At 37.9% G+C, this 21,571-nt stretch overlaps 1 protein-coding gene across 4 annotated transcripts in view; it reads left to right on the forward strand.

The window, feature by feature from the left end:
* The window catches only part of ATAD5 (ATPase family AAA domain containing 5), a 28,175-nt gene extending 6,971 nt beyond the window's left edge, over positions 1-21,204 (forward strand). Inside the window, exons 4-23 of one of the 4 annotated variants that reach the window (XM_020963255.2) lie at positions 542-706; positions 1,101-1,227; positions 1,570-1,651; positions 2,827-3,008; positions 3,417-3,574; positions 4,217-4,376; positions 4,761-5,060; positions 5,413-5,509; positions 5,911-5,990; positions 6,429-6,571; positions 6,676-6,826; positions 10,184-10,348; positions 10,597-10,727; positions 12,269-12,362; positions 13,563-13,627; positions 15,127-15,307; positions 17,601-17,779; positions 18,281-19,143; positions 19,897-20,058; positions 20,149-21,204. In XM_020963255.2, the coding sequence (XP_020818914.1) occupies positions 542-706; positions 1,101-1,227; positions 1,570-1,651; positions 2,827-3,008; positions 3,417-3,574; positions 4,217-4,376; positions 4,761-5,060; positions 5,413-5,509; positions 5,911-5,990; positions 6,429-6,571; positions 6,676-6,826; positions 10,184-10,348; positions 10,597-10,727; positions 12,269-12,362; positions 13,563-13,627; positions 15,127-15,307; positions 17,601-17,779; positions 18,281-19,143; positions 19,897-20,058; positions 20,149-20,227 (3,564 nt within the window). In that variant the 3' untranslated portion in view covers positions 20,228-21,204. The remainder of the gene's footprint in view (positions 1-541; positions 707-1,100; positions 1,228-1,569; positions 1,652-2,826; positions 3,009-3,416; positions 3,575-4,216; positions 4,377-4,760; positions 5,061-5,412; positions 5,510-5,910; positions 5,991-6,428; positions 6,572-6,675; positions 6,827-10,183; positions 10,349-10,596; positions 10,728-12,268; positions 12,363-13,562; positions 13,628-15,126; positions 15,308-17,600; positions 17,780-18,280; positions 19,144-19,896; positions 20,059-20,148) is intronic. The other 3 variants (XM_020963256.2, XM_020963259.2, XM_020963258.2) reach the window with 3 other exon arrangements.
* Positions 21,205-21,571: the final 367 nt, after the last annotated feature.

Genomic DNA, 21,571 nt, shown 5'->3' on the forward strand with positions numbered 1-21,571 from the left:
GAACTCCCCAGCTACTACTCCCCTTCCTTCCAAAACTACCCTGTATTCTGTTTATACTCGAATAGTACAAGTTGTTTCCCCCAAGTGAATGTAAACTCCTTGAGGGCAGGGTTTATTCTACTTTTGTCTTTATATCTGTGGTGCATGGCACATGGTAGGCACCTAATAAATGCTTAGTGATTAATTGTATTTAATATTTGTAATTTGTACTTTTCCTGGTTTTGGTGGCCCAAGTCAGGATAACTTTAAGGTAATGAGAAATATTCTCTTATATATAATGAATTTAATGTTCTGGTTAGAAATTTAGAAACTAAATTTGCAAATAGTAAACTGTCTGCATTCAAACAAATTCAGACAAATGATAAAGGTCAGCCCAATATAATTGAACCCAAAATTTGATGAAATATGACTTGTTAAAAATTCATAAATCTTTTTTTCTGAAATCCCTATTGATATTAAAAGCTGGTGAGTTCTTTAGTAAATGTTCTATATGACTTATTACATAATGTTTCAGAATCTTGTTTTGAATTTTTATTATTAGGCAAGCAGTGTTTCTAAAAACATATCAAAGGCAAAGCAGTTGATTGAAAAAGCCAAAGCCATACAGCAGAGCAAGTCAAAGATGAATGAAGAGGGGTCAGCCCCTCTGCGGCGTTCCTCTAGACAACAAGTTCTTACTGAAAGGAAAAAGTTATCAGAGATAGATGTAAGTGTGCTCCAGAGACTTACTGACATAAATAGGATACTTGGGGTGCACGTGCCATTCACCCACATCATTGTGGTAATGGGAAATAACATCTTTGCACATACCCGGACACTGCAGCACTGCATTTAATGATATAATGTTTGACCACACTGCCACCCTCCAAAAATAGGCATCTGTTCTCCCAGTCACCAAAGTCTGTGGTATAAACGAAGCTGTTTAAATGCTTTCTTTTCATCTAGGCCTATTCTGAAAGGGAGGGGGAAAGAGAACATTTTGTTCAATTGAGGGTTTTTTATTATTTCAATCAACTTTTAAATTCTACATATAAATTTTATGCAGATCATTACATGTAATAGGTTAAAATATCTTTAATCTCTTTGTTATTTAATTTTAGCATTCAGTTATAATTATAGATTCAAGTCCTGCTTCTTCACAGAGTGCAGAGAACAAACAGAAGGAAATTCAGTGTTTGAATGATGTGCTGGGGAAAAAAACGAACAAGACTACTAAGGATTTGCATGGTATATTGCTTTCATGAGAATATTTATGTTAAAAGTTTTTGGTTTTGTTGGTAATGCCTTTTAGAAATGAATGCTATTTCTCTTCTTGAGGAGCTTACCATTTAAATCATACTTAATATAATTCTAAGAAAAGGAGCTGTCCATTGGTGAACCTTTAAAAGTAGAAGCATGATAAATTCTGATTTACTAAATATCCACATATCTTCTACCTGACATCACTTAGTGTGTTACAGCAGTTTATTCCTAATAAAGGGAAGAGAGAAAGCAACTAATTTTGAAAGCATTTGGGAATGAGTAAGGATAGAAAACATGAATGCTAATTTATGCTTTTGGTCTTTCAAGGAAAAATAAAAGTGGCTCCTCTGTTCCTGCTCAAAAAACCTCAGAAAACAGCTGAACCTATTGTGATTTTCGATGATAACAGGTCAGTCTCATGCAAGTTAAAAAACTTAGGAAAATTTGTACAAAGTATTTTTAAATATTTGTGGTGTTTAGGATTCAAGCATATAAATTGTGTAGTGTTCCATTTATGCTTTAACTAATGGTAAAGTGTGAAAGTTTCTTGTTCCCTTTTAGCAGGTCTTTCCATGCTTGCACATGTAGGTTGTTATCAGGTTTGCAGCAATAATGGCTATAAAGAATTTACCACTAATTTTTGATTCTGCTGTTTTCACTGACTGGAAAGATATCTGAGTGTCTAAGAGAGAAAGAGGGAAAAAAAGCAACAACATTCTTTATGTGGTGACCATTTTCTTGGAAGTTTTTAATCGTCAGCAGTTCAGGGTTATAACGCAGTAAAGTTCTGTGGTTTTATATCCTTATGTTCCTTCCTGCTTATGGTTTCCCATTTTGGGAGGCAGGTTAGGTAAGCCGGCCAACTCAGCAGTTTTTTAACATGGTGCTTTAAAGAATACAGTACCAAAAAAACCCCAAACAAACAAGAATACAATAGAAAATTCTGAAATGTCAGTACATGTTTCTCAGGATTACCTTAATTTTAATTTAAATTCCTAAGCATTTCCTTATTTACTGTGGAACTTTTTTTCCTAACCCATAGTTACCTGTGTGTGTGGCATCATCTGCATCCCATTGGAAAATCAGCATTCAGTTTCAAGCTGCTGCTCTCTGCTCTGTCCTCTTTCTCTTCACTTTACCTGTCTCTCTTCTATACGTCTCAAATTTCTGCAGAATGAGGGGGGAAAGCAGAAGCTGGTCACTCTTTCATCCTCCCTTCTCGTATCTGTCTACCCAAGAATCAGGAATTTTAGAGCTGTTCTAGGCAGGCAGATAAGGACTGCACGTCACCCCAACTGCACAAATTCCAGCAACCAGGAACCTGAAGAGAAGTCCTACTGACTCACTTATTAGGGTGCATAGTCCTGTACCAGTGTTCTGTTAATTTATAAAGGTAGCAGTTGTTTATCTTAGAAATAGAAAAGTGCTTGATGATGTCTGACTTTTCAAGAGATCGATTTTGCATTTGGTTGAAATTAGCAAGAAAAATAGGCTGTTTCACTCTTTTTATTCATTCATTATTTATTTAGTTTATCCCAAAATTTTTGTTATTTTTTTCTTTATTTTTCTTTATTTTGTTCAAAGTCAAGATGTATCTGAAAACTCCCAGGATGATGAGCAATTTAAAGCAAAGCGTGAATTTCTCATGAGTGGCTTGCCAGATTCATTGAAACGCCATATTGCAAAGAAAGCAGCTGCCTTAGAAGTCTACTCTTCGATAAATTCCTGTTTCCAGAGAGTCGTTCATATACAGCAACGGGACAACGGTAAGCCTGTCTGTTGGGGTGAATCTTGCTAATCTGCCTAGTATCTAGTTTTAAGCAGTATGGATTGCATATCCTGTTTTACCTCTTTTATTTGCTTTACAAGTCAGAAGATGAGGCTGTGGTTTTACTATAACTATCTGTAGCAACTTCACAGAAAATTTTAATACAGTAATAAACACAGGCAGCATGGGAGGAGAAGAGAACATTAGTCAGAAAGTGATGCATTCTGACCTTTTGACACTTAACTACTGAGTGACCCTTTTAGCAAACTTATTCAACCCTGTAGGCATGTGCATGTTACTATATAATTGTTCTCAAGTCTTTTCATGTGCATATAATACTCAACAAACATTCATTTGGTTAGTATGAAATGAAAGTAAAAGCATCTTGTTTCTGCTTTTCCTTTAGGGAACCCTTTGTGGTGCTTGATACCCCCTTCGTGCCCTCTCTTAACTGATCTTAAAGATCCGAATAGCAGTGTAACCAACGTCACCAAACACGTCATTGCCCTGGGTGAATTTTCAGCTCTGAATTCCAGACCCAGCACCAATAATTCTACAGTTGGGGTTAGTGTTATAGAACATTGTTACCTTTAGAAGACTGTTTCCATTATGAAAGGGTTAAGTATATAATTCTTTTTCTTCTGCTTCCACTTTTCTAGTAGACTGTAAGCTCTTTGAAGGCAGGGACTAGTTTTGTTTTTATGTCCACAGTGCCTGCCATATACCCACCAATAGTTGAGTAGTAGGTACTTACCGATTTGAATTCCTTTTCAAATGTGGTACTTATGTTGGAATTTAGATGTCTTCAATAATACCTTGGGAAATTACCAGCAGATTAGAAGGCAAAACAGTAATAATATGAATGTAAAAGCTCAACTAAAGCTTGACACAAACTCATCAGAAAAGTTTATATATTGTTATTGGCTTCTCTCACGGGGAGGATTTGGTTTCCAGGGCTACGTTGGTATTAATATATAGTATAATAAAAATCATTAAAATGGAACTTTCATGAAATATTTTGTTTTGTTTTGTTTTCTTTTGGCTAGGCAATGGGGTTAAGTGACTTGCCCAGGGTCACACAGCTAGTATGTGTTATGTGTCTGAGGCCGGATTTGAACTCAGGTCCTCCTGAATGCAGGGCCGGTGCTCTATCCACTGTGCCATCTAGCTGCCCCCTTTCATGAAATATTTTACATTATATTGCAGTTGTTGGGAGCAAGAAAAGATTTTACAGAAGAAATAAAGAAGATTTTGCTGGAGGAAATTAGATGGTCTAATCCTCAGTTTCCTTTAAAAAGATTTTTTACACAGTTTTTAAAAAAGCGAATTGAGCACCAGGCACTTTTTGGATGTCAGAATAAACAAGGTTAGTGACCTCTTGTAATTCTTCTTATGATTTATATTGAAATTGCATTTTTCAAAGAGCTCTCCTGGGAACAATTATTGTCTTTAAAGAAAAGCCTCCCGCCATCCGTCAGAAGCAGTCATTGCACCGGGGGCATCAGCAGGCGGGGCACGAAGAAAGGGCCTTGGCGGTGCTACTGAGCATCTGTCAGGCAGTTCTCTGGTAGGGTCTGATTGGTCATTTGTGCAAAAAAAAGAAGTTCTGCAGGCAGATTTCAGGGCACAGCATCCAAGGTTTACCTGTGCCGCCTGTTGTAATAGGTTTATTTTATTGAATGTTTTTAAGATATTAAAGTTATGTTTTTGTCACTTGTTAAAGATGTGTTATTTTTAAACTCTCATGTAGGACATCCACAAATAAAATCCATTGACGGTCAAAGGGAAGCCAAGAGGAAAAGAGGAGAGAGTGAAAACCACAAATCAAAAAGAAGAAAACCAGGCGAATGTGATGAGGACCTAATGGCGAAGGACTTCCCCGAGGGCAAGAGGGAGGCCAGGCCAGGCCAGTGCTCCAGAACCTCCAAGAAAAAGCATGGGGCTTCGGGAAGTGTGACATGTAGGGAAGCAAAGAGCCCAGGCCAGGGTTCTGAGGTCGTGATAATAGAAGAAGAGAAGACATTTCCATCAGAGGGACCGTCCAGCACTGGTAATGTCCCCCAATGATTCGGAACCTTTCGGCGTCTCTTCTTACAGCAGCCAGAAGTCCCCTCACTTGCGCGCTCTTTCTCCCCCTTCTGTTTAAGAGTTCTTTGGGCCGTTTGCTTGTACTTTGTAGTTTAGAGCTAAACTTTCCCTCATTTTTTGGGATGTCATTAAACAGTGACTTCTTTAGCCTCAATCTGAGGAATTAGGGTTTGTGTTGTTTTTTGCTGCAGTGTTTGTTGTTGCTTGATTTAAAAATATATCCATAGAGATGTCAGTATTTGAAGTTTTCAGTCTGCCTCTCATTTTCAAACAGAAATGATTCGCCTGATACATGCAAAATGTTTTGCTTTCAGAGTCTGGAATTGAGGATGTACTCTGGACAGAAAAATACCAACCTCAGGACTCCAGTGAACTCATAGACAATGAAATAGCAATTCAGAAGTTACATAGGTTGGTAACATTTTCTTTGAGAGATCATTTGAGACCAATTGTAATATTGAAAGTTATTGATAGTGTTGGTTTAAAAATGTTTTACCATGATTTTCACAAACATTTTGAGTGTTTCTGAAGACTTAAAATAATGCATCTTTCACATTCATCCTAATATATATTGTGATATTTAAACCAGTGGATTATTTTAAATAATTCATATTTTCTTTCTTTCTTTTCTTTTTTTTTTTGTTTTTTTGGGTGAGGTAGTTGGGGTTAAGTGACTTGGCCAGGGTCACACAGCTAGTAAAGTGTTATGTGTCTGAGGCTGGATTTGAACTCAGGTCCTCCTGACTCCAAGGCTGGTGCTCTATCCACTGCGCCACCTCGCTGCCCCAATAATTCATATTTTCTTATCACAGTTGGTTGAAAGACTGGAAAAGAAGAGCTGAATGGGAAGAGAAAGGAAATTTGAGAGTCAGAAGTGATGACAAAGAACAAGGTATGAATGAAGGTTTTTCCCCTTTTGTGGAGCTGTGAGTTTTACTCTCGTGTTTAGTTATTTTCAGCCGTGTCCAACTTCATGGCTCCTTCTGGCTGGCCATTTCTTTCTTCAGCGCATTCTAGAGATGAGGAAATTCAGGCCAACAGGGTTAAGTGACTTACCCGAGACACACAGCTAATAAGCGTCTGAGGCCAGATTTGAACTTAGGAAGATGAGTCTTGCTGACTTCAGGCCCAGCACTCTGTCTACTTCGACCCTTAGCTGTCCCTTAGGCTAGCAATTAATTAATTTAGATTTATAATTAATATTTCAGGGTATTTAATTTGTTTGTTGAAAGTCCCTGCTTACGTACAATAAATATAAACTTGAATGTCTTGTCTAGTGATGATTGATCATTTGCCAATCGTGTATGTATGCGTTTGTTCATATTTCCAGATCTCTCATTCAGCATGGATTTTAAGGACATTTCTGATGATGAGGAAGAGAATTCCCTTTGCAACACTGTTCTTATCATGGGACCACCAGGAGTAGGGAAGACTGCTGCAGTATATGCTTGTGCTCAAGAGCTTGGCTTTAAGGTTCATTTCAAGTACTTGAAAATCTGAGTGTAAGAGTTATCTTAGATTTCACATTCTCAGTTCCCTCTTTTTTAAATTTCATGGTTTGTTTTTTTTTTTAACAGATATTTGAAGTTAATGCTTCTTCCCAACGTAGTGGTAGACAAATTCTCTCTCAACTCAAAGAAGCTACTCAGTCTCATCAAGTGGACAAGCAAGGTGTAAATTCACATAAGCCTTGTTTCTTTAACAACTACAGCGTAGGCAGATCACCAAGTAAGTAAATGGTGTATTGGCAAGCACTGCATGTAGCCTTTCAAAGAAAAATCCTTTGAAAATCTTATCAGAACACTAGCAAGGTGCCGCCAGGCAGCATCACTGTATGTCAGTGGAGCTGCTGGAGATTGTGGTGGTGGGATGGGGGCGAGGGATGGAAACGCGAAGAAGAGAGTACTCCTAACCTCAAGGAAGTTAAGATCTCATTGGAGAGAAATAGTGCACCCCCAAACAATTAAAGAGCAATTCAACCATGTGGTCTTGACTCTTAAGTCCAGTAGGAATTCAAGAGAAAGAAGATAAGAATGTGAATTGGAGTGGTTAGACATGGCATCTTGAAAAAGATAATAGGACTTGATATTAATAATAATAAAGGATGAATAGGCTTTAATTTTGATGGGTAGAGTTGGGGGAATGATAACTGGGGGTGGTGCTGCAGTGAGCTGGAGGGAACAAGAATATGGTATGTCCCAAACTGGCCAGAATGCAGTGTATATAATTGAAGAACTTTAAGAAATATGGTTTTCTGGTATAAAATATGACCCAGATTATTAAAAGGCTTGAAAGCTAAACAAAAATGTTTCGATTTGTGGCGATAGAGACAGGTGGGAATAATTAAGCAGAGACTTTCATGGTGAAAGCTGTGCTTTACCAAAGAGTCTGGCAACTGTGCACAAGATGGTGGGCCTGGTGATTATACAGGAGAAGGCAGAATCAAGCAAGGCCTTTTATTTCTACATTGGCAGCATAGCCTAGTGGATAGAGTGTTGGCTTTGGAATCTGAAGTGTGTGGATTAGCTTCCCTTCTCTGGTACAAGGTGACCATGGGCACATTATCGAAGCTTCCTAAGCCATGGTTTCTTCATCTCTGAAAGGTGTACCATAATTATCTCTAGTACCCACCCTACCAGGTTGTTGTGAGGCTTTGTCAAGATGATACACCAAGCACTTTACAGACTTTTAAGGGTTGTCATTTTTATTATCTTCATCTTGGAAGACAGAGAGAAACACAACATTGAAGAAATGAATGTTTTAAGAAGTGGAGCTGGTTTGTTTGGAATGTGTTGAGCTTTAGGTGATGGCACAACATCCATGTGGAGGTGTCTAATAAAAATTAGAAAATGGGGCCTAAAGTGCATATGAGAAGTCAGTGTTGGTAGTGACCAACATGGAGTCCAAAGGGCTTATGATAAAACATACTATCTACCTTCAGACAGAGCCGATGGACCCGGTGCAGATGGAAGCTTCTTTCCTTCTCTTTCTATTTTTGGACCTGGCCAGTGCAGGAACTTGCTTTGCACAGCTATGTATTTGTAACAGGTTTTGTTTTTCTTGCCTTCATGGGTTAGGGAAAGGAAAGAGGGAAAGGATTTGGAAAAGTCTGTGTTGGAAATGTAGGTTTGGAAGTCCTCAGCACAGATGTGTTGCTGAAACAATGAGAATGGACGAGCTCAGCTTGGGAGTGAATATAAAGAGAGAAGTTAGAAAATTAAAGATAGCCGCAGAGGAGGAAAAGCCAGCAAAGGAGAAGGAGAAGATAGGCAGTGGAGAACCAGGGAATTGCTAGATCAGAAGCCACTGGTCAGGAGAAAATTTTAGAACTCTGTGGGTGGGAGAGGCCTCAGGTGGATTTATTGGTTTGGAGAAGGATCGCTGTGAGAGTGGATCCCATAGAAGGCTGATTGCAGGGGACTAAGAAGGGATGAGTGGATAGAAAGGAGCAGTGGAAAACCATAGATTGAGAAGTTTGGCAGCAGGCACTGACCCTCATAAAGCAATGTGGTAGAGGGTGCAGAATCAAAAATTAATCCCTACCCTCCAGGAACTTCGGTTCTATGGGCATGTAATGGGCCAATAGGCTCTCACTACTTCCAGGAAGCCAGATTGACCAGGCTCTTGAGGTCCTAGCCAACAGAAAGGATTTCTTTTAACATAAAGAAGATCCGAGCACTTCTGAAGGTGGAAGGAAATGAGCCTGTGGAGAGGGTGAGGTGGAAGTTAATGGAAAGGGAAGGAGTAATTGTGGCAATGAAGTGGTAAAGGACGGGGGAGATGGACTCCAGGATTCAGAGCCAGGAGGGCATGACAGCTTTCAAGACAAGGCTTCTGAGGAACATCTTCCTGGAGAGAAAGGGGAGGATGGATTGAATGGATAATGATGGGTTCAAGTGAAAAGGGGGATATGGAGGGGCCTCCCACTAGATTTTTCTAATGGTCATATGAAAGCAAAGGATGTGCAGGAGGCAAAGCTTGAGAAGAGAAAGTAGGAAGCTGCCTGCAGAATTGCTGTGGCCTTGAATATGCTAGGAAGTTCATGAGAGATAAATTTAGAAGGTTGATTAGCAGCAGGGTGGGCCAGGAGGCAGCTGGACAATGTGATTCTGCAACAAATCGGGTTCTGGAAGGATTAGGGAAAAGCAGCAGGTTTCGGCACTGTTGTTTTTTGTTTCAAAGGACAAAACTAATCTTCATAAAAGAATGTATTTTTAAAATGACAGATTTCCTGTTATGCACAGACAGAATAAATACGGTATAATAGTACAGGAAATGTGAATATTAAAAACAAAAGAGAATTCTTCCATTTTGAAGAGAGCCTGGACAAATCATTGGCTTCTCCTGGGTGAGGTTTGAAAAATACATCATCTAGTGGTTCCTCCTATTGGTTTTAATTTTTACTTACAACTTCACTAATGTGAAAATATGTTTAGTGGGTATGTAAATGTAAAGACTATATCAGATTGTGCGCCATCATGGGGAAGGTGGGGGGGAGGAAGGGGGAGAAAAATTTTCAACTCAAAAGCGTATGGAAGTGATTATTAATAAATCAAAATAAATTTAAAAAATTAAAAAAATTAAAAAACATGGTACAACCCAAAAAAGAAAAAAAGAAAAATACATCATCTAGGCTAGGAGTGAGGAACCTTCAGCCTCGAGGCCAGCCACATGTGGCCCTCCAGGTCTTCAAGTGCGGCCCTTTGACTGCAGCCACATGAGGCCTGAAGGCCACAGGTTCTCCACCCCTGATCTAGGCATTGCTTTCTACCTTTGAGTCTCCACTGTAACATTTTGTATAACCTTAACCCAAAAGAAGTGCTTGTGGCCTACAGTTTTCTTTGACCTTGAAAATAAAGTGCATTCATAAACTGCACTTAAATAGTGTCCTTTGTTCTGCTCTGACACCCTTCTCCTCTCCCCTATCTTCCCATATTGTGCTTTAAGTGACAGTTAAAGTAGACTGGGATTGAAATAATTTCATCTGATACAAGGTTGATACGGGATATGGAGAACTCCAACCTACAGTTTAACTCATGAAGTATTAATTTTAAATAAGATTAAAATAATATTTGTTTTTGGTAGAAAAATTAAACTCACCTAAGAAAGTTCTCACATCGCCAAGGAAACCTCCACTTTCACCAAGAGTTGCAAAGCGAGGACTCCCCCCCAAAACTTCGGCAAATTATTTTAAGGTGTCTTCCAAACAAAGTAATAATGAAGTGATGAAACCCCAGAAGAATAATAAAGGTAAGAATTCATAATAGCAAAATACAAGTCAAAAGGATGTATCATCAACACATTAGAAAGAGATTATGAAACATATTCTTTAAGTTCCTAGGAGTTACTTATTAAACCCCAGATACTCTGTAGATTCTATTTCTAGGCATTTTGATAACTTAGTTCTATTTTTATTAGTTTATTCAGTGAGAACAAATTAATTCTATTGGAACAGTTCTCTGTTAATGTTATGATATGCTTATATCACATCTATGTAGAAATTATTTCTTCTGAGGAGAAACAAGACACTCAAACAAAATGGACAAACATCTCCAGCTCAAATGTCAAGGAATTAGGAGCTGAGGAATCCAGCAGGAAAAATGCAACATCTCTCATTCTTTTTGAGGAGGTAAGGGCATAGATTTATGAATTACTAATACCACAGAAAGAAATATTGATGCCTTTGTTTTATGGCTAAACACTTGAACATAGAAAATTTAAAGATTACATTTTTACATTACAAATGGTATCTAAATAGAAAAAATATAAATATCTGTAATATATTAAACACACAGAAATTGTGTTATTTAAAGCAAATGAAAATATCAAATCCTAAGGAAATAAATTTTTTTGAAGAGGGGGCACTAAAATGAAAGTATTTCCTGCCTTTCACAGCCAAGCTTCTGGGGGAAAAAAAAACAAGAACACACCATTTATTTCTTCCATTTCTCAATCCCTTGCAGTCTAGCTTCTGAGACGACCACTCAATTAAAACCACTCTCTCTAAAGTCACCACCCATCTTATAATTGCTAAATCCAGTGGCCTTTTCTCCATCCTTTTCCTCCTCCTCCTCTTCCTCCTTTACTTCTGCAGCATTTGGCCTTGTTGACCTGTGTCTCCATATGCTCTCTTATTCTCCTCTTAGCCGTCATCTGTCTGTCTGAGCACTGCTTAGGGGCCGTCTTTGTAGACGCTAAGGTTCACAACCTTGGAGCCATCCTGCACCTCTCCCCCTTGGCCTCATCCAGTGGCCCCCAACATCCACTCAGGTGCCATGCCTGGTTTGCTCTTGTCTGGTCCCTTCATTGCACCCTTTTGTTCAGTGGTCTCCTTGCCTCTAATCTGCCCTTGCCCCATTCACCTCCTATACAGCTGCCACCTTGCTAGTCCTCAAAAGCAGGTCTGACCCTGTCACCCTCCTGTAAAAAATAGTGAGCCTCTGGCTCCCTATTGCCTCTTTGACAAAATACAAATGCCTCTGTCATCTAAAGTCCCTCACAGCCTCGTGCCAGTTAAATCTCCCCATTTGCTCTTCCTTCTGCACCCCTTGGCATTTTTTGCCCTTGGCCTTTGAAGTACCCAGCCCTCTATACTCTTTTGTCTTTATGTGGTTACACATTGTTTGCCCCAAGTCAAATGTAATTTACTTGAGGGTAAGGACTGTTGTCATTTTTGCTTGTTTCCCCAGCACTGAATATAATGTCTGACACTTAATGAACGTTTGTGGAGTTGGAATATCATCAATCTGTATTCTAGTTCAGGGATGTTAGAAAGTATTTTTTTCTTTTTTTGGGGGGGGGGAGGCATTTGGGATTAGGTGACTTGCTCAGAGTCACACAGCTAGTAAGTGTGCAAGGCCAGATTTGAACTTGGGTCTCCTGACTCTAGGCCTGGAGCCATCCACCATCCCCCCTACATGCCCTCTAGCTGCCCCCTACTGCTAGAAAATATTCTGAATGAGCCTAAACTTTTTATTTAGAAGGCTTTGCATTTTCTTAGTTTAATATAGAATAATTAGCTTATACTTTTACTGTATAACTTAGAAAAGGCCTTTTATAGTATAGGCTGATAGAGATCATCTAATCCAACCCAGATATGTGACTGTTTACAAAATAACTGTCATCCCCTTGTCCCCGGACTTGGCATTCACAGCAGCGCATGTCTCCTAGGTTGATGTGATATTTGATGAAGATGCTGGATTTCTAAATGCAATCAAGACATTCATGGCAACAACCAAGAGGCCTGTGATTCTTACTACAAGTGGTAGGTAAAACTGACTTGTGCAAAATTTGTTTATGTTGATTTAGAATATTCGGGCAATGCATTTCTTTTCAGTTAGGAAATCTATCCTGAAGTTAATTGCTTAGTGGGATTTTTTTTCCCCTTTAATATATTCATGGATCTGTATCTGGTGTTCTTTGTACTACATCCCTAGTGGTGAAAAGTCATGCAGGGAGGAGTGGAGTCATTGGGGTAAAACTGGAAAGAGCCTGTGATTGGGATCCCTGAGACCTTGGTCTGTCTTGTTCTTAGCAGCATGGCTTTGAGTAAATCTCACTTTCCATATCCACGATGCAGTGATACACGCCCTGCCTGACTTCCCTGTCGGAGGATCGAATGAGAAGCTTTTTGTAAACTTTAGAGCAATATGTAGGTAACCAGTGTTATTATTAGTTGCCAGTGATTTAACACGTGAAGTTATAAAGAGCATTTCAGTTCCTGAAAAGATTGTATTTTAATGACGAAAGTACATCCTGAAAGGCCCAGTGCCTGTGCTGCTGTTTTAGAATTCGGAAGAATCTCAGAATTGGAATGTCCTTCATCCAGCCTGCTTGTGGACCAGGCTCCTTACCACAGCAGCTCAGAGGCCAAGCAGAACACAGCTAATCCCTTCTCCTGTGCCCCACCTCCCATCCTGACCCAGGAGTTCTCTGCTCTAGAGGAAAGCCCTCCCCTTCCTTCAGCTGACTTTCACATGGCAAGACCTCAAGTCCTTTACTTTACCACACTGGTCACTTCCAGCTTATCTCTGCCTTCCTAAAAATGGTGCGCCCAGAAATAGCATGCCCAGAAGTGAACACAGCATTCCAGAGAGGGTCTGGAACACTAGCATAGCAAGGCTGCGAGAGTGTTGGCTGTCTCCTCTTGGCCACGAGGCCTCTCTTCGTGCATTTAGTTTTGGTTGCCTGAGCACACTTTTGATTGACAAAATCCCAGGTCTTTTTTAGATGAACTGTCTCTTCGTGTATCCGCCATATTACATTTGTGAAGTTAAATGTTGGAACCTAGATGTAAGACTTAAAACTTACTAAGGATAAATGTAAGCTTACCGGTTTCAGCCCAATATTCTAGCCTGATGTTTCATCTCACCTAGCTCTGTGTCCTCTGCACATCTGATAAGCTGGCTATCTCTACCTATATCCAATTTATTGATAACTTAATTTAAGAACTTTGTTTTTGCAGATCCAACATTTAGTTTAACATTTGATGGATGCTTTCAGGAAATCAACTTTAAAACTCCCTCCTTGGTATGTGTTGTATTTTTTAAATCATAAGGTTTGCATGACAGTGTGAACACGGCATATTATATGTAGTAGGATATCAGAAAATGTCAGAACTGGAAGAGATGCTGGCAGTTGTCTGGTCCAACAAAAAGCAAAAGGTCTTTTTAGTCACATGAATTTAAAAAGACACCAGCATTTCCATAAAATTCAGGACACTTCTCTCCAGTAATGTTTTGCCTTCTGCATGCTTGTGGGTTAAAGGAAATTGCATTTATTATTTGTGTAGGGGCTTCTTACTTGATGAATATTGACCTGAAAGCTTTAGGTGACACTGGGGGGAGGGGAGAGGCTCCTCTCCAATCCAGATAACTCAGCTTACAAACTGTTCTTTTCATATGGTAATGTGTTTTAAAATAGATTCAAAAGAATTATTGGTATATTGTACAAGAAGATCTATGACCAGAGATAGAAATTAGATTTTTAAAAAATTCTGAACTTCCTGTCCACAAACAAAAACATTCAACAAAATTCAAATTTTTTAGAAGAGATTGTTTGATCATAATTACCTTGTTTAGAGCTCTTAGTAAATAAAATGTATTAACTGAGCCTTGTAAAATTTTGCAAATTCAGTTATTACTATGGAGCTCTAATCAGGGTGAAAAGGATTCTCTTAAGTAGTTTTGCATAGTTTTAAATATATATAAACTGAAACTTAATTTATGTATTTAGGAGGGCTTTTTTTTTAGGAGTTCTGTAGGGGGTCGGATTCATGTTGACGGTGTCCAAACAAATGAGGAAAGTTTCCTTGCTTCAGCAATGTATAGTCACATTTTTTAAAAATAAATTTTAATGAAATCTTTTGTTTTTATATCACTTTCATTTCTTAATGTCTGTTACCCTCTCTTTCTGATAGTCATCCTTTATAACAAGAATTTTAAAAGAATGGTGAAAAAAACAGTTTAGTAAAACTAAACAAGATATCAGAAAAGTCTAACAATATTTGCGTTATTCATACCCTTAATTTCCCACCTCTGCAAAGGAGTGTGTGGGGAGGCAGGGATGTACTTTTTCAAATTTATTATGAATACCCAATAAAATGAGTATTTCCATGTGCTATGTGGAAGAGGAGAGCATTGTACTTGCAACTGGGAATCCCTTATGTCAAGCTGGCTTTCCTTTTTAAGTATATAACAAATTCAACTTGTAACTTTCAAGGCTGTTCTGCTTGTGTGTGATTCCTTTTGGCCTTGCTTCTGTTTTCAGGGAGCTGCCTTGTCATATCACTTCTTTGTGGTATCATACGCTTTTAATTATAAAACCACATTCCTGAATATTTACTTCTAAAGCAATTTCTTTACTTGAAAGAACTTTGGAGATATTTTGAGTTTTAGGAAAACTCACAAATTCAATTTTTTACTCTTATGATAATAAGCATTTGTGATATTGCTATTATTTTTAGGACTTTTTTTTAGAAACTATTTAATTGGAAAATCTTTTTTATATGTTTCTTTTACACTTTGTAGCTCAACGTTGCCAGCTATCTACAGACACTCTGTTTGGCAGAAAATTTAAGAACAGACGTAAAAGACTTTATCACCTTGCTGACTGTTAATAATTGTGATATCAGAAGAAGCATTCTCTACTTACAATTCTGGGTTAGAAGTGGAGGTGGATTTTTAAAAGAAAAACCATTATCACTTCATGGTGGGTTGATCTGTTTAAAAAGATGTGTCCAACTGTAAGTATGGACATTATAAGCAGTTGATAATATAATCTATTTCAGCCATCATTTATCACCTTTTATCATCTAAGACAAACTGAATCAGTAATCATTTATTAAGTACCTACTATGTGCAAAGTACCAGGCTAGACATGTCCCCCTGGCATAGTAGAGATGTTACTGAAAAGTTACATTTAAGTTGATTTTTTTTAAAGTGAAATCTTTTTGTTTCTCCTTCCTCGCATTTGCTACCGTTAATATTGTTACAGTGATGTTTTTTGCATTTCTCACTGATGTTTAGATGGCATTGATTCCTAATACTCAGCTTTAAATTTAAACATAAGTTTCCCAGTCTCTCTTTGAATAAATGAATCTTCTGTATAACACTTAAATATGCTTAAAATATTTTGTTTTGAGGTATCCGACTTGAAGTGTTTAAAAAGTTTTTTAATTGATATCCTTTAGTTATATATCACTTAGATTTCTCATTGTACCTCTTCTTCTTCCCCCACTCAGAAAGTCATCTCTTATAACAAAGAATTTTTAAAAAAAGATAGTTCAGTAAAAACTGAACAAGTTATCAAAAATGTCCAACATTGTGTGCATTGTACCACACCTGTAGCTGCTCTACCTTTGCAAAGAAGCAGAATGAGTGAGGTACCTTCTCATATCTCTTCCTTTGGGCCCACACTTGGTCATTAAAGTGAAACTTTTGAAATGTTAACATCACCTCTTAATTTATCTTTAATAAATTCAGATTTTTTCGTAAAGGGAGGGCCCTGTATGTCTTGGAATAAGTTGAGCTTATTAAGTGTTCACTTCATAGGTGAACAGGATAAAACTTACAGGGGAAACCTCAGAGTAAAATAAATTAGTTAATAATCAAATATTGCCCATAATAGGCATGATTGGAATTAAAAAATAAATAAGAGCTGGTCCTTGCCCTTGAAGACTTCTAACATTTACTTGGGAAGTCAGACTTTTTATATGTGAGATTGATGGAAGCAACTTTAACACAAAAGTGATTCCATATAGTCTACTGTGTGCAGAAACCTTGGACAAAGGTGGGATTCCTTAAGAAAGGCTTCTTGGCAGAAAGAGGAATCTTGAACCAGATTTCTAGCAAATGATGGAAATGGCTTACTCAAGAAGAGATTATTAAGTGGTTTATATTTTGTATTATGTTAAAGTGGAATGAGATGGATGATAAAAGTTATGGGTAGGAGTGTAACCCATATTGAATCAAACCAACAATTTATCCAGTCTGTTATTATGTCATATGTTATATTGCATCAAAGGACATTCTATAGAAAAGCACAATTGTAATACCGATACCAGAATTATGATTACTCACCAAATGTCCAGAAAGGATCTTAAAAGACTTACTGAATCCGTTTATATTTTCAGATTGTTCAGTTTCTCTTGGTAGTAAGTTCTACAAGTTCACTCCTATGTAAGATAGTATTTGGTATCTGGCTTTAAAACTTTTCGTCAGGCTTCAAGAAATAGTCCTAGAATACCCATAATAACTCATTATCATAATGCATTGAGGTTTCTGAAGCACTTTTCCACTCAATTCTGTGAGCTAAATAGTATGCATTTTATGATCCCCATTTTACAGATGAGGACATTAAGTCTCATAGACTTTAAATCACATTAAGTATTAAGTCAGGGTTGAAACCTAGGTCTCCTGATTCAAAATCTAGTGCTTTTCCCTCACCTGGGAATTCTTGACTTTTCTTGTGTCCTGGACCACTTTGGCAGTATCTGGTGAAGGCTGTGGACCCCTTCTCAGAATAATGTTAAATGCACAAAATAAAACATAGGATTACAAAGGAAACCAATTATATTGAAATGCAGTGATCTGAACCTCAGGTTAAGACACCCTCCTTTACACCTGGTTGCCTTTTAAAATTTGGTGAACAATCTATATCCATACAGTAGATCACTTTAAAGGCCCTCTTCATTTTTCTAGGATAGTTGTTGTAACATTAGCCATGAATGATTGTCATACTAATAGCATTACTTTTTTTATTTGTAAAATTAAAATAATGTTTAGTCTTTTCAAAAATAATGTTTACTATATCAAAGACTTTTTTTAAAAAATAATATATAGCTGGCCTATCAAGGGAGGAATAAAGTATGTGTGTGTGTAGGTGTAGAAGGGTGGGTTAATAGAGTGTGGCTAAGCATGGCCTCACTTTGAAGTGATGGTTTGTTATTATGCAGTTGTTGAGGGGAAACAATAACAGATCCTCTTAAACTGTGACCCCATAGGAGAGAGTGAGGGGAATGCCGAACTCATTTGCTCTCAAACTGACGCTTGCCCTAAAAACCGGCCCCACACTCACAAGGATCCTGCCGACCTTCCAAAGTGTGACATTGGCTGTGCAGAGAGTCTGCTTGGCGTGAAGAACATAGTCCTTCCATCTGAGGATTTGTTTTCCTTTATAAAGGTACTTTCAGAACCATCATGTTAACTTGAGTCCACTCTTTTCTTCTCCTTGCTCCCCCCACCTGAATTTTTAGGTCTTCAGTTTCTCTTTGTAACAGTTTACCTGACTTTTACAACTAGTGCCATATTAAAAGCTTCCCCTCTAGTCATTTATTCTTCCAAGGTTGTATCTCAGAGCTAGAGTGTTTAGAATAAAATAGCTGTGATGTTTCTGATGAAAAGTCATTGCAAGGAACACAAACCTCACTTTAACATAGATTGGCTGATCACTGTGGAGTCTGTGGAGCAATGCTCATTCTTCATCATGAGATAAAAACCAGGCAAAAATTAGGGCCAAGCCACAGTTCTTTGTTGGCTTGAAGAGGAATATATGGTAGAAAGAAGTAGTCCAGCTTCGTGAAGGTGCACTAACATCACACCTGCTATTAATATTAGTAGGAAATTTGAAAATTGTAAATGTCATGATTATGTAAACATTTCTTAACATATACTTGTTTTTCAGCATAAAATCACAACACGTGAAGAATGGAATAAACTCATTCAGCTCCTCACCGAATTCCAAAAGCAGAATGTTGATTTTTTGTATAATAATCTTGAATTCATTCTGCCATTGCCAGTTCACATCATTCCAGAATCAAAAGACCTTGGTATTTTGCCTGAAACTTTATCTGCCCCACCGCCGAGGAAGAATGAGAATCCTCTGAATACCGAGCACTCTGAAGAAGGCAGTTCTCTGGCAAAGACCAAGAAGATGAGGCGTCGGAAGAAGATGATCGTATTGGATGACAGCGACTTGTTTGACACTAGTTTGAATTATTCCGATGAAGGTGTTGGTTTGCTATCAGCCATTCCACCCTCGAGCTCAGAAGAGAGTAGCTCTGCCCTCAAACTGAGTGCAAAAGGGAAGAAGAAGAAACCCTTGGAATCCAACATATTTGTTTCTCTTCCTCCTGAAACTCTGGACCAACAAAAATGCCCTGCTCTTGTTTCTCATTGTTTAAATTCGCTAACTGAATTTATGGATAATATGTCTTTCTTAGATTCCCTTTTACCTGATCTAAGGGAACAGAAAGAATTTGGTAAAAACGAAGACTTTAACTGGACAAATGGCAAGGTCAAAAATGGCCTTTGTGATGAGTTTAGTCAAAAGCCCAGTGATGGCTGGACTTGCCAAGGCTCGGAAGAGCTGAAGGCAGTCGTGGAAGCGCTCAGTTTTACCAAGTGCTCTTCCATGATTTCAAAAGTTTTGGAAAGCTCTTTGAACCCTTGCAAGAAGTTAGGAAAAGATCTGACCAGGGACCTCACTTTGTATATTTCAGAACAAAGAAATAACGTGTACTTCAGTCAGTCTGCCGCAGATGTGGAGTAAGTCTGAGTTCCTCTTTTTAGATGAATTTTTGTCGATGTGGTTTCTCCTTACGGTGCCTTTGTTTCCCAGTATATTCCTCCCTGCTTCTCCCACCTGGAGAGCCATAACAAGAATCCAGTGTCTTTTTGAGTGTAATAGAAATATGGGGAGGGAATGATCCCTTGGGTTGAATTTTCTAATCTTCTAACACCACAGGTGCTTAGGTCAATATGACATGTACTCTGAAGTCATTACTGCACAGCAGAAGACAAGGTTTTCTGTGCTGATGGTGCCATGTACAGTAAAAGACACTGATTCCAGTTTGCTATTTCATTGATTTTCCTGTGTCATTAAATTTCTTCTTGATGTACAGTAAAAATAGACTTTGTATATTTTATATTCGTGTGCAAGTATTTAAAATAACAACAAGCCTGGGTTACAAACTGTATATTTGGTTGTGATAGCTCTTCTTTAGGCTGATGTTTTTGCTGCCTGGAGCTGAGAGAGATGATGAGAGTCCAGGTTGGACAGGTAGGTAGGACCAGGGCCAGATTAGGAAGGAGCCTCCAATGCTGGGCAGACGTGTGGTCAATGCAATAGACATTTAAGAGCCATTGAGGATTTTTGAACAGAAGAATAATGCGATGAAAGCAATATCTGGAAAAAGTTCATTTTTGTAGCAGTGTAAGATGAAAGAGAAATCAGTTTGAGTGTTCAGTTCTGTTTTTATTGGATATATATAAAAAGATTATTTCCTTTTTAACTTGCAGCAAAGCACAGAAGAGGTTGGCAGTTGTAAAAGCTGTATTTTCTGGTAAATCTCTTCTAAACCTGGGGAGCAGCAGGCAGGCCAGCCTCTCGGAATACTTGCCAGCCCTCCGCAGCATCTGTAGGATGGAGAAGTTAAAAGAACAAGAAAGGAATAAGAGAAGGTAAGGCTCTCAGAACATTTCTTGTGGCCTGTCTTCATTAGATGAAGAGAGACATGACCAAACTATTTCTTATTTTTTCCCTTTGGACAGGTTCCTGCACTATTTTGAAGGAATTCATCTTGACATCCCCAAAGACACTGTGAGCCGTTTGGCAGCCGAGTTCCCCTAGTGCTCTGTGCTGATGGTGCCATGTACAGTAAAAGACACTGATTCCAGTTTGCTATTTCATTGATTTTCCTGTGTCATTAAATTTCTTCTTGATGTACAGTAAAAATAGACTTTGTATATTTTATATTCGTGTGCAAGTATTTAAAATAACCACAAGCCTGGGTTACAAACTGTATATTTGGTTGTGATAGCTCTTCTTTAGGCTGATGTTTTTGTACTTTTCTCTTGTCTGAGCTGATCTTTTTTTTTTTTTAAACTTTATTTCTGTGTGGATGAGCGACTCATTTCTCCTGGAGTGTAGGTTTAACCCAGATGTGTCCAGAAATGTTTGTGTTCCAAGTTATTCTCAGAAATTTTCTCCTTCACTGCCACCCTGTTCCAGTGACAGGACCAGGTCTTCTTTTAATTTAATTATGAATTTCAGTAGCAGGACAATTTCTTCCAAAATAGATTTTACAGAATTCACCCCCAGCTTGTTTGACTTTGCTGTTGAAAACATGCGTGTTGCTAATTTAAGACTTTTAGAACCATATACCACAGACATACTTTGAAGAGAACTTAATTTCAAGAGTGAAGGAAAATGACTTTAATTTTAAAATGGAAGTTTTCCCTGTTGCTTTGATATTTGGTAATATTGGATTATCTAGACAGTGGAGTTTTATAAATATTTTTCTGCTATCATCTTATGTGTTACTTTATTTTGTCAACCTGCCAACTATTTTGTACATTTTTCTACCTTTTTCTACCTTTGTGTTATATTTCATAAAGATTTTAACAAAGTTTCATATGACTGAACATTTTATATACCTTTTTCCAGATTAATTGAATTTGGTCATATTTGGATGAATTATTCTTGATCAGTTTGTATCTTGAGGTGACTGAATTCCTGTATTTTTTCAAATAACTGTTGAGGTATTTCCTTTTAAGATTTTGCTTTCTGATTAAAGAAGGAACATGTAATTAAATGATTTAAAATATGGTCGTTTTACTTGAAATTACTTTGCAAATGGCTTAACCAACTCTACTTTTTAAACATTTTTAAAAAATTAATTTATTTTGAATTATGAACAATCACTTCCTTAAGCTTTTGAGTTTTAAATTCTTTTCCCCCTCTCTCCCTACCTCCCTCCCCAAGACAGCACGTGCAATCTCATATAGGCTATACATATACATTCCTGTTAAATATATTGTAAGTATTGTGATATTGTAAGTAATAATTAGAATAGGAGGAACCACCAGAAAGAGGAAACAAAACACAACAGAAGAAAAAAAAATAGCAAATAGTATGCTTCAATCTGCATTCAAAGTCCATATTTCTTTCTTTGGATGTGGATAGCATTTTCCA

Source organism: Phascolarctos cinereus, unplaced genomic scaffold (assembly GCF_003287225.1).
Source record: "Phascolarctos cinereus isolate Bilbo 61053 unplaced genomic scaffold, phaCin_HiC Scaffold_5;HRSCAF=322, whole genome shotgun sequence".
In the NCBI taxonomy this organism is placed as follows: Eukaryota; Metazoa; Chordata; class Mammalia; order Diprotodontia; family Phascolarctidae; genus Phascolarctos; species Phascolarctos cinereus.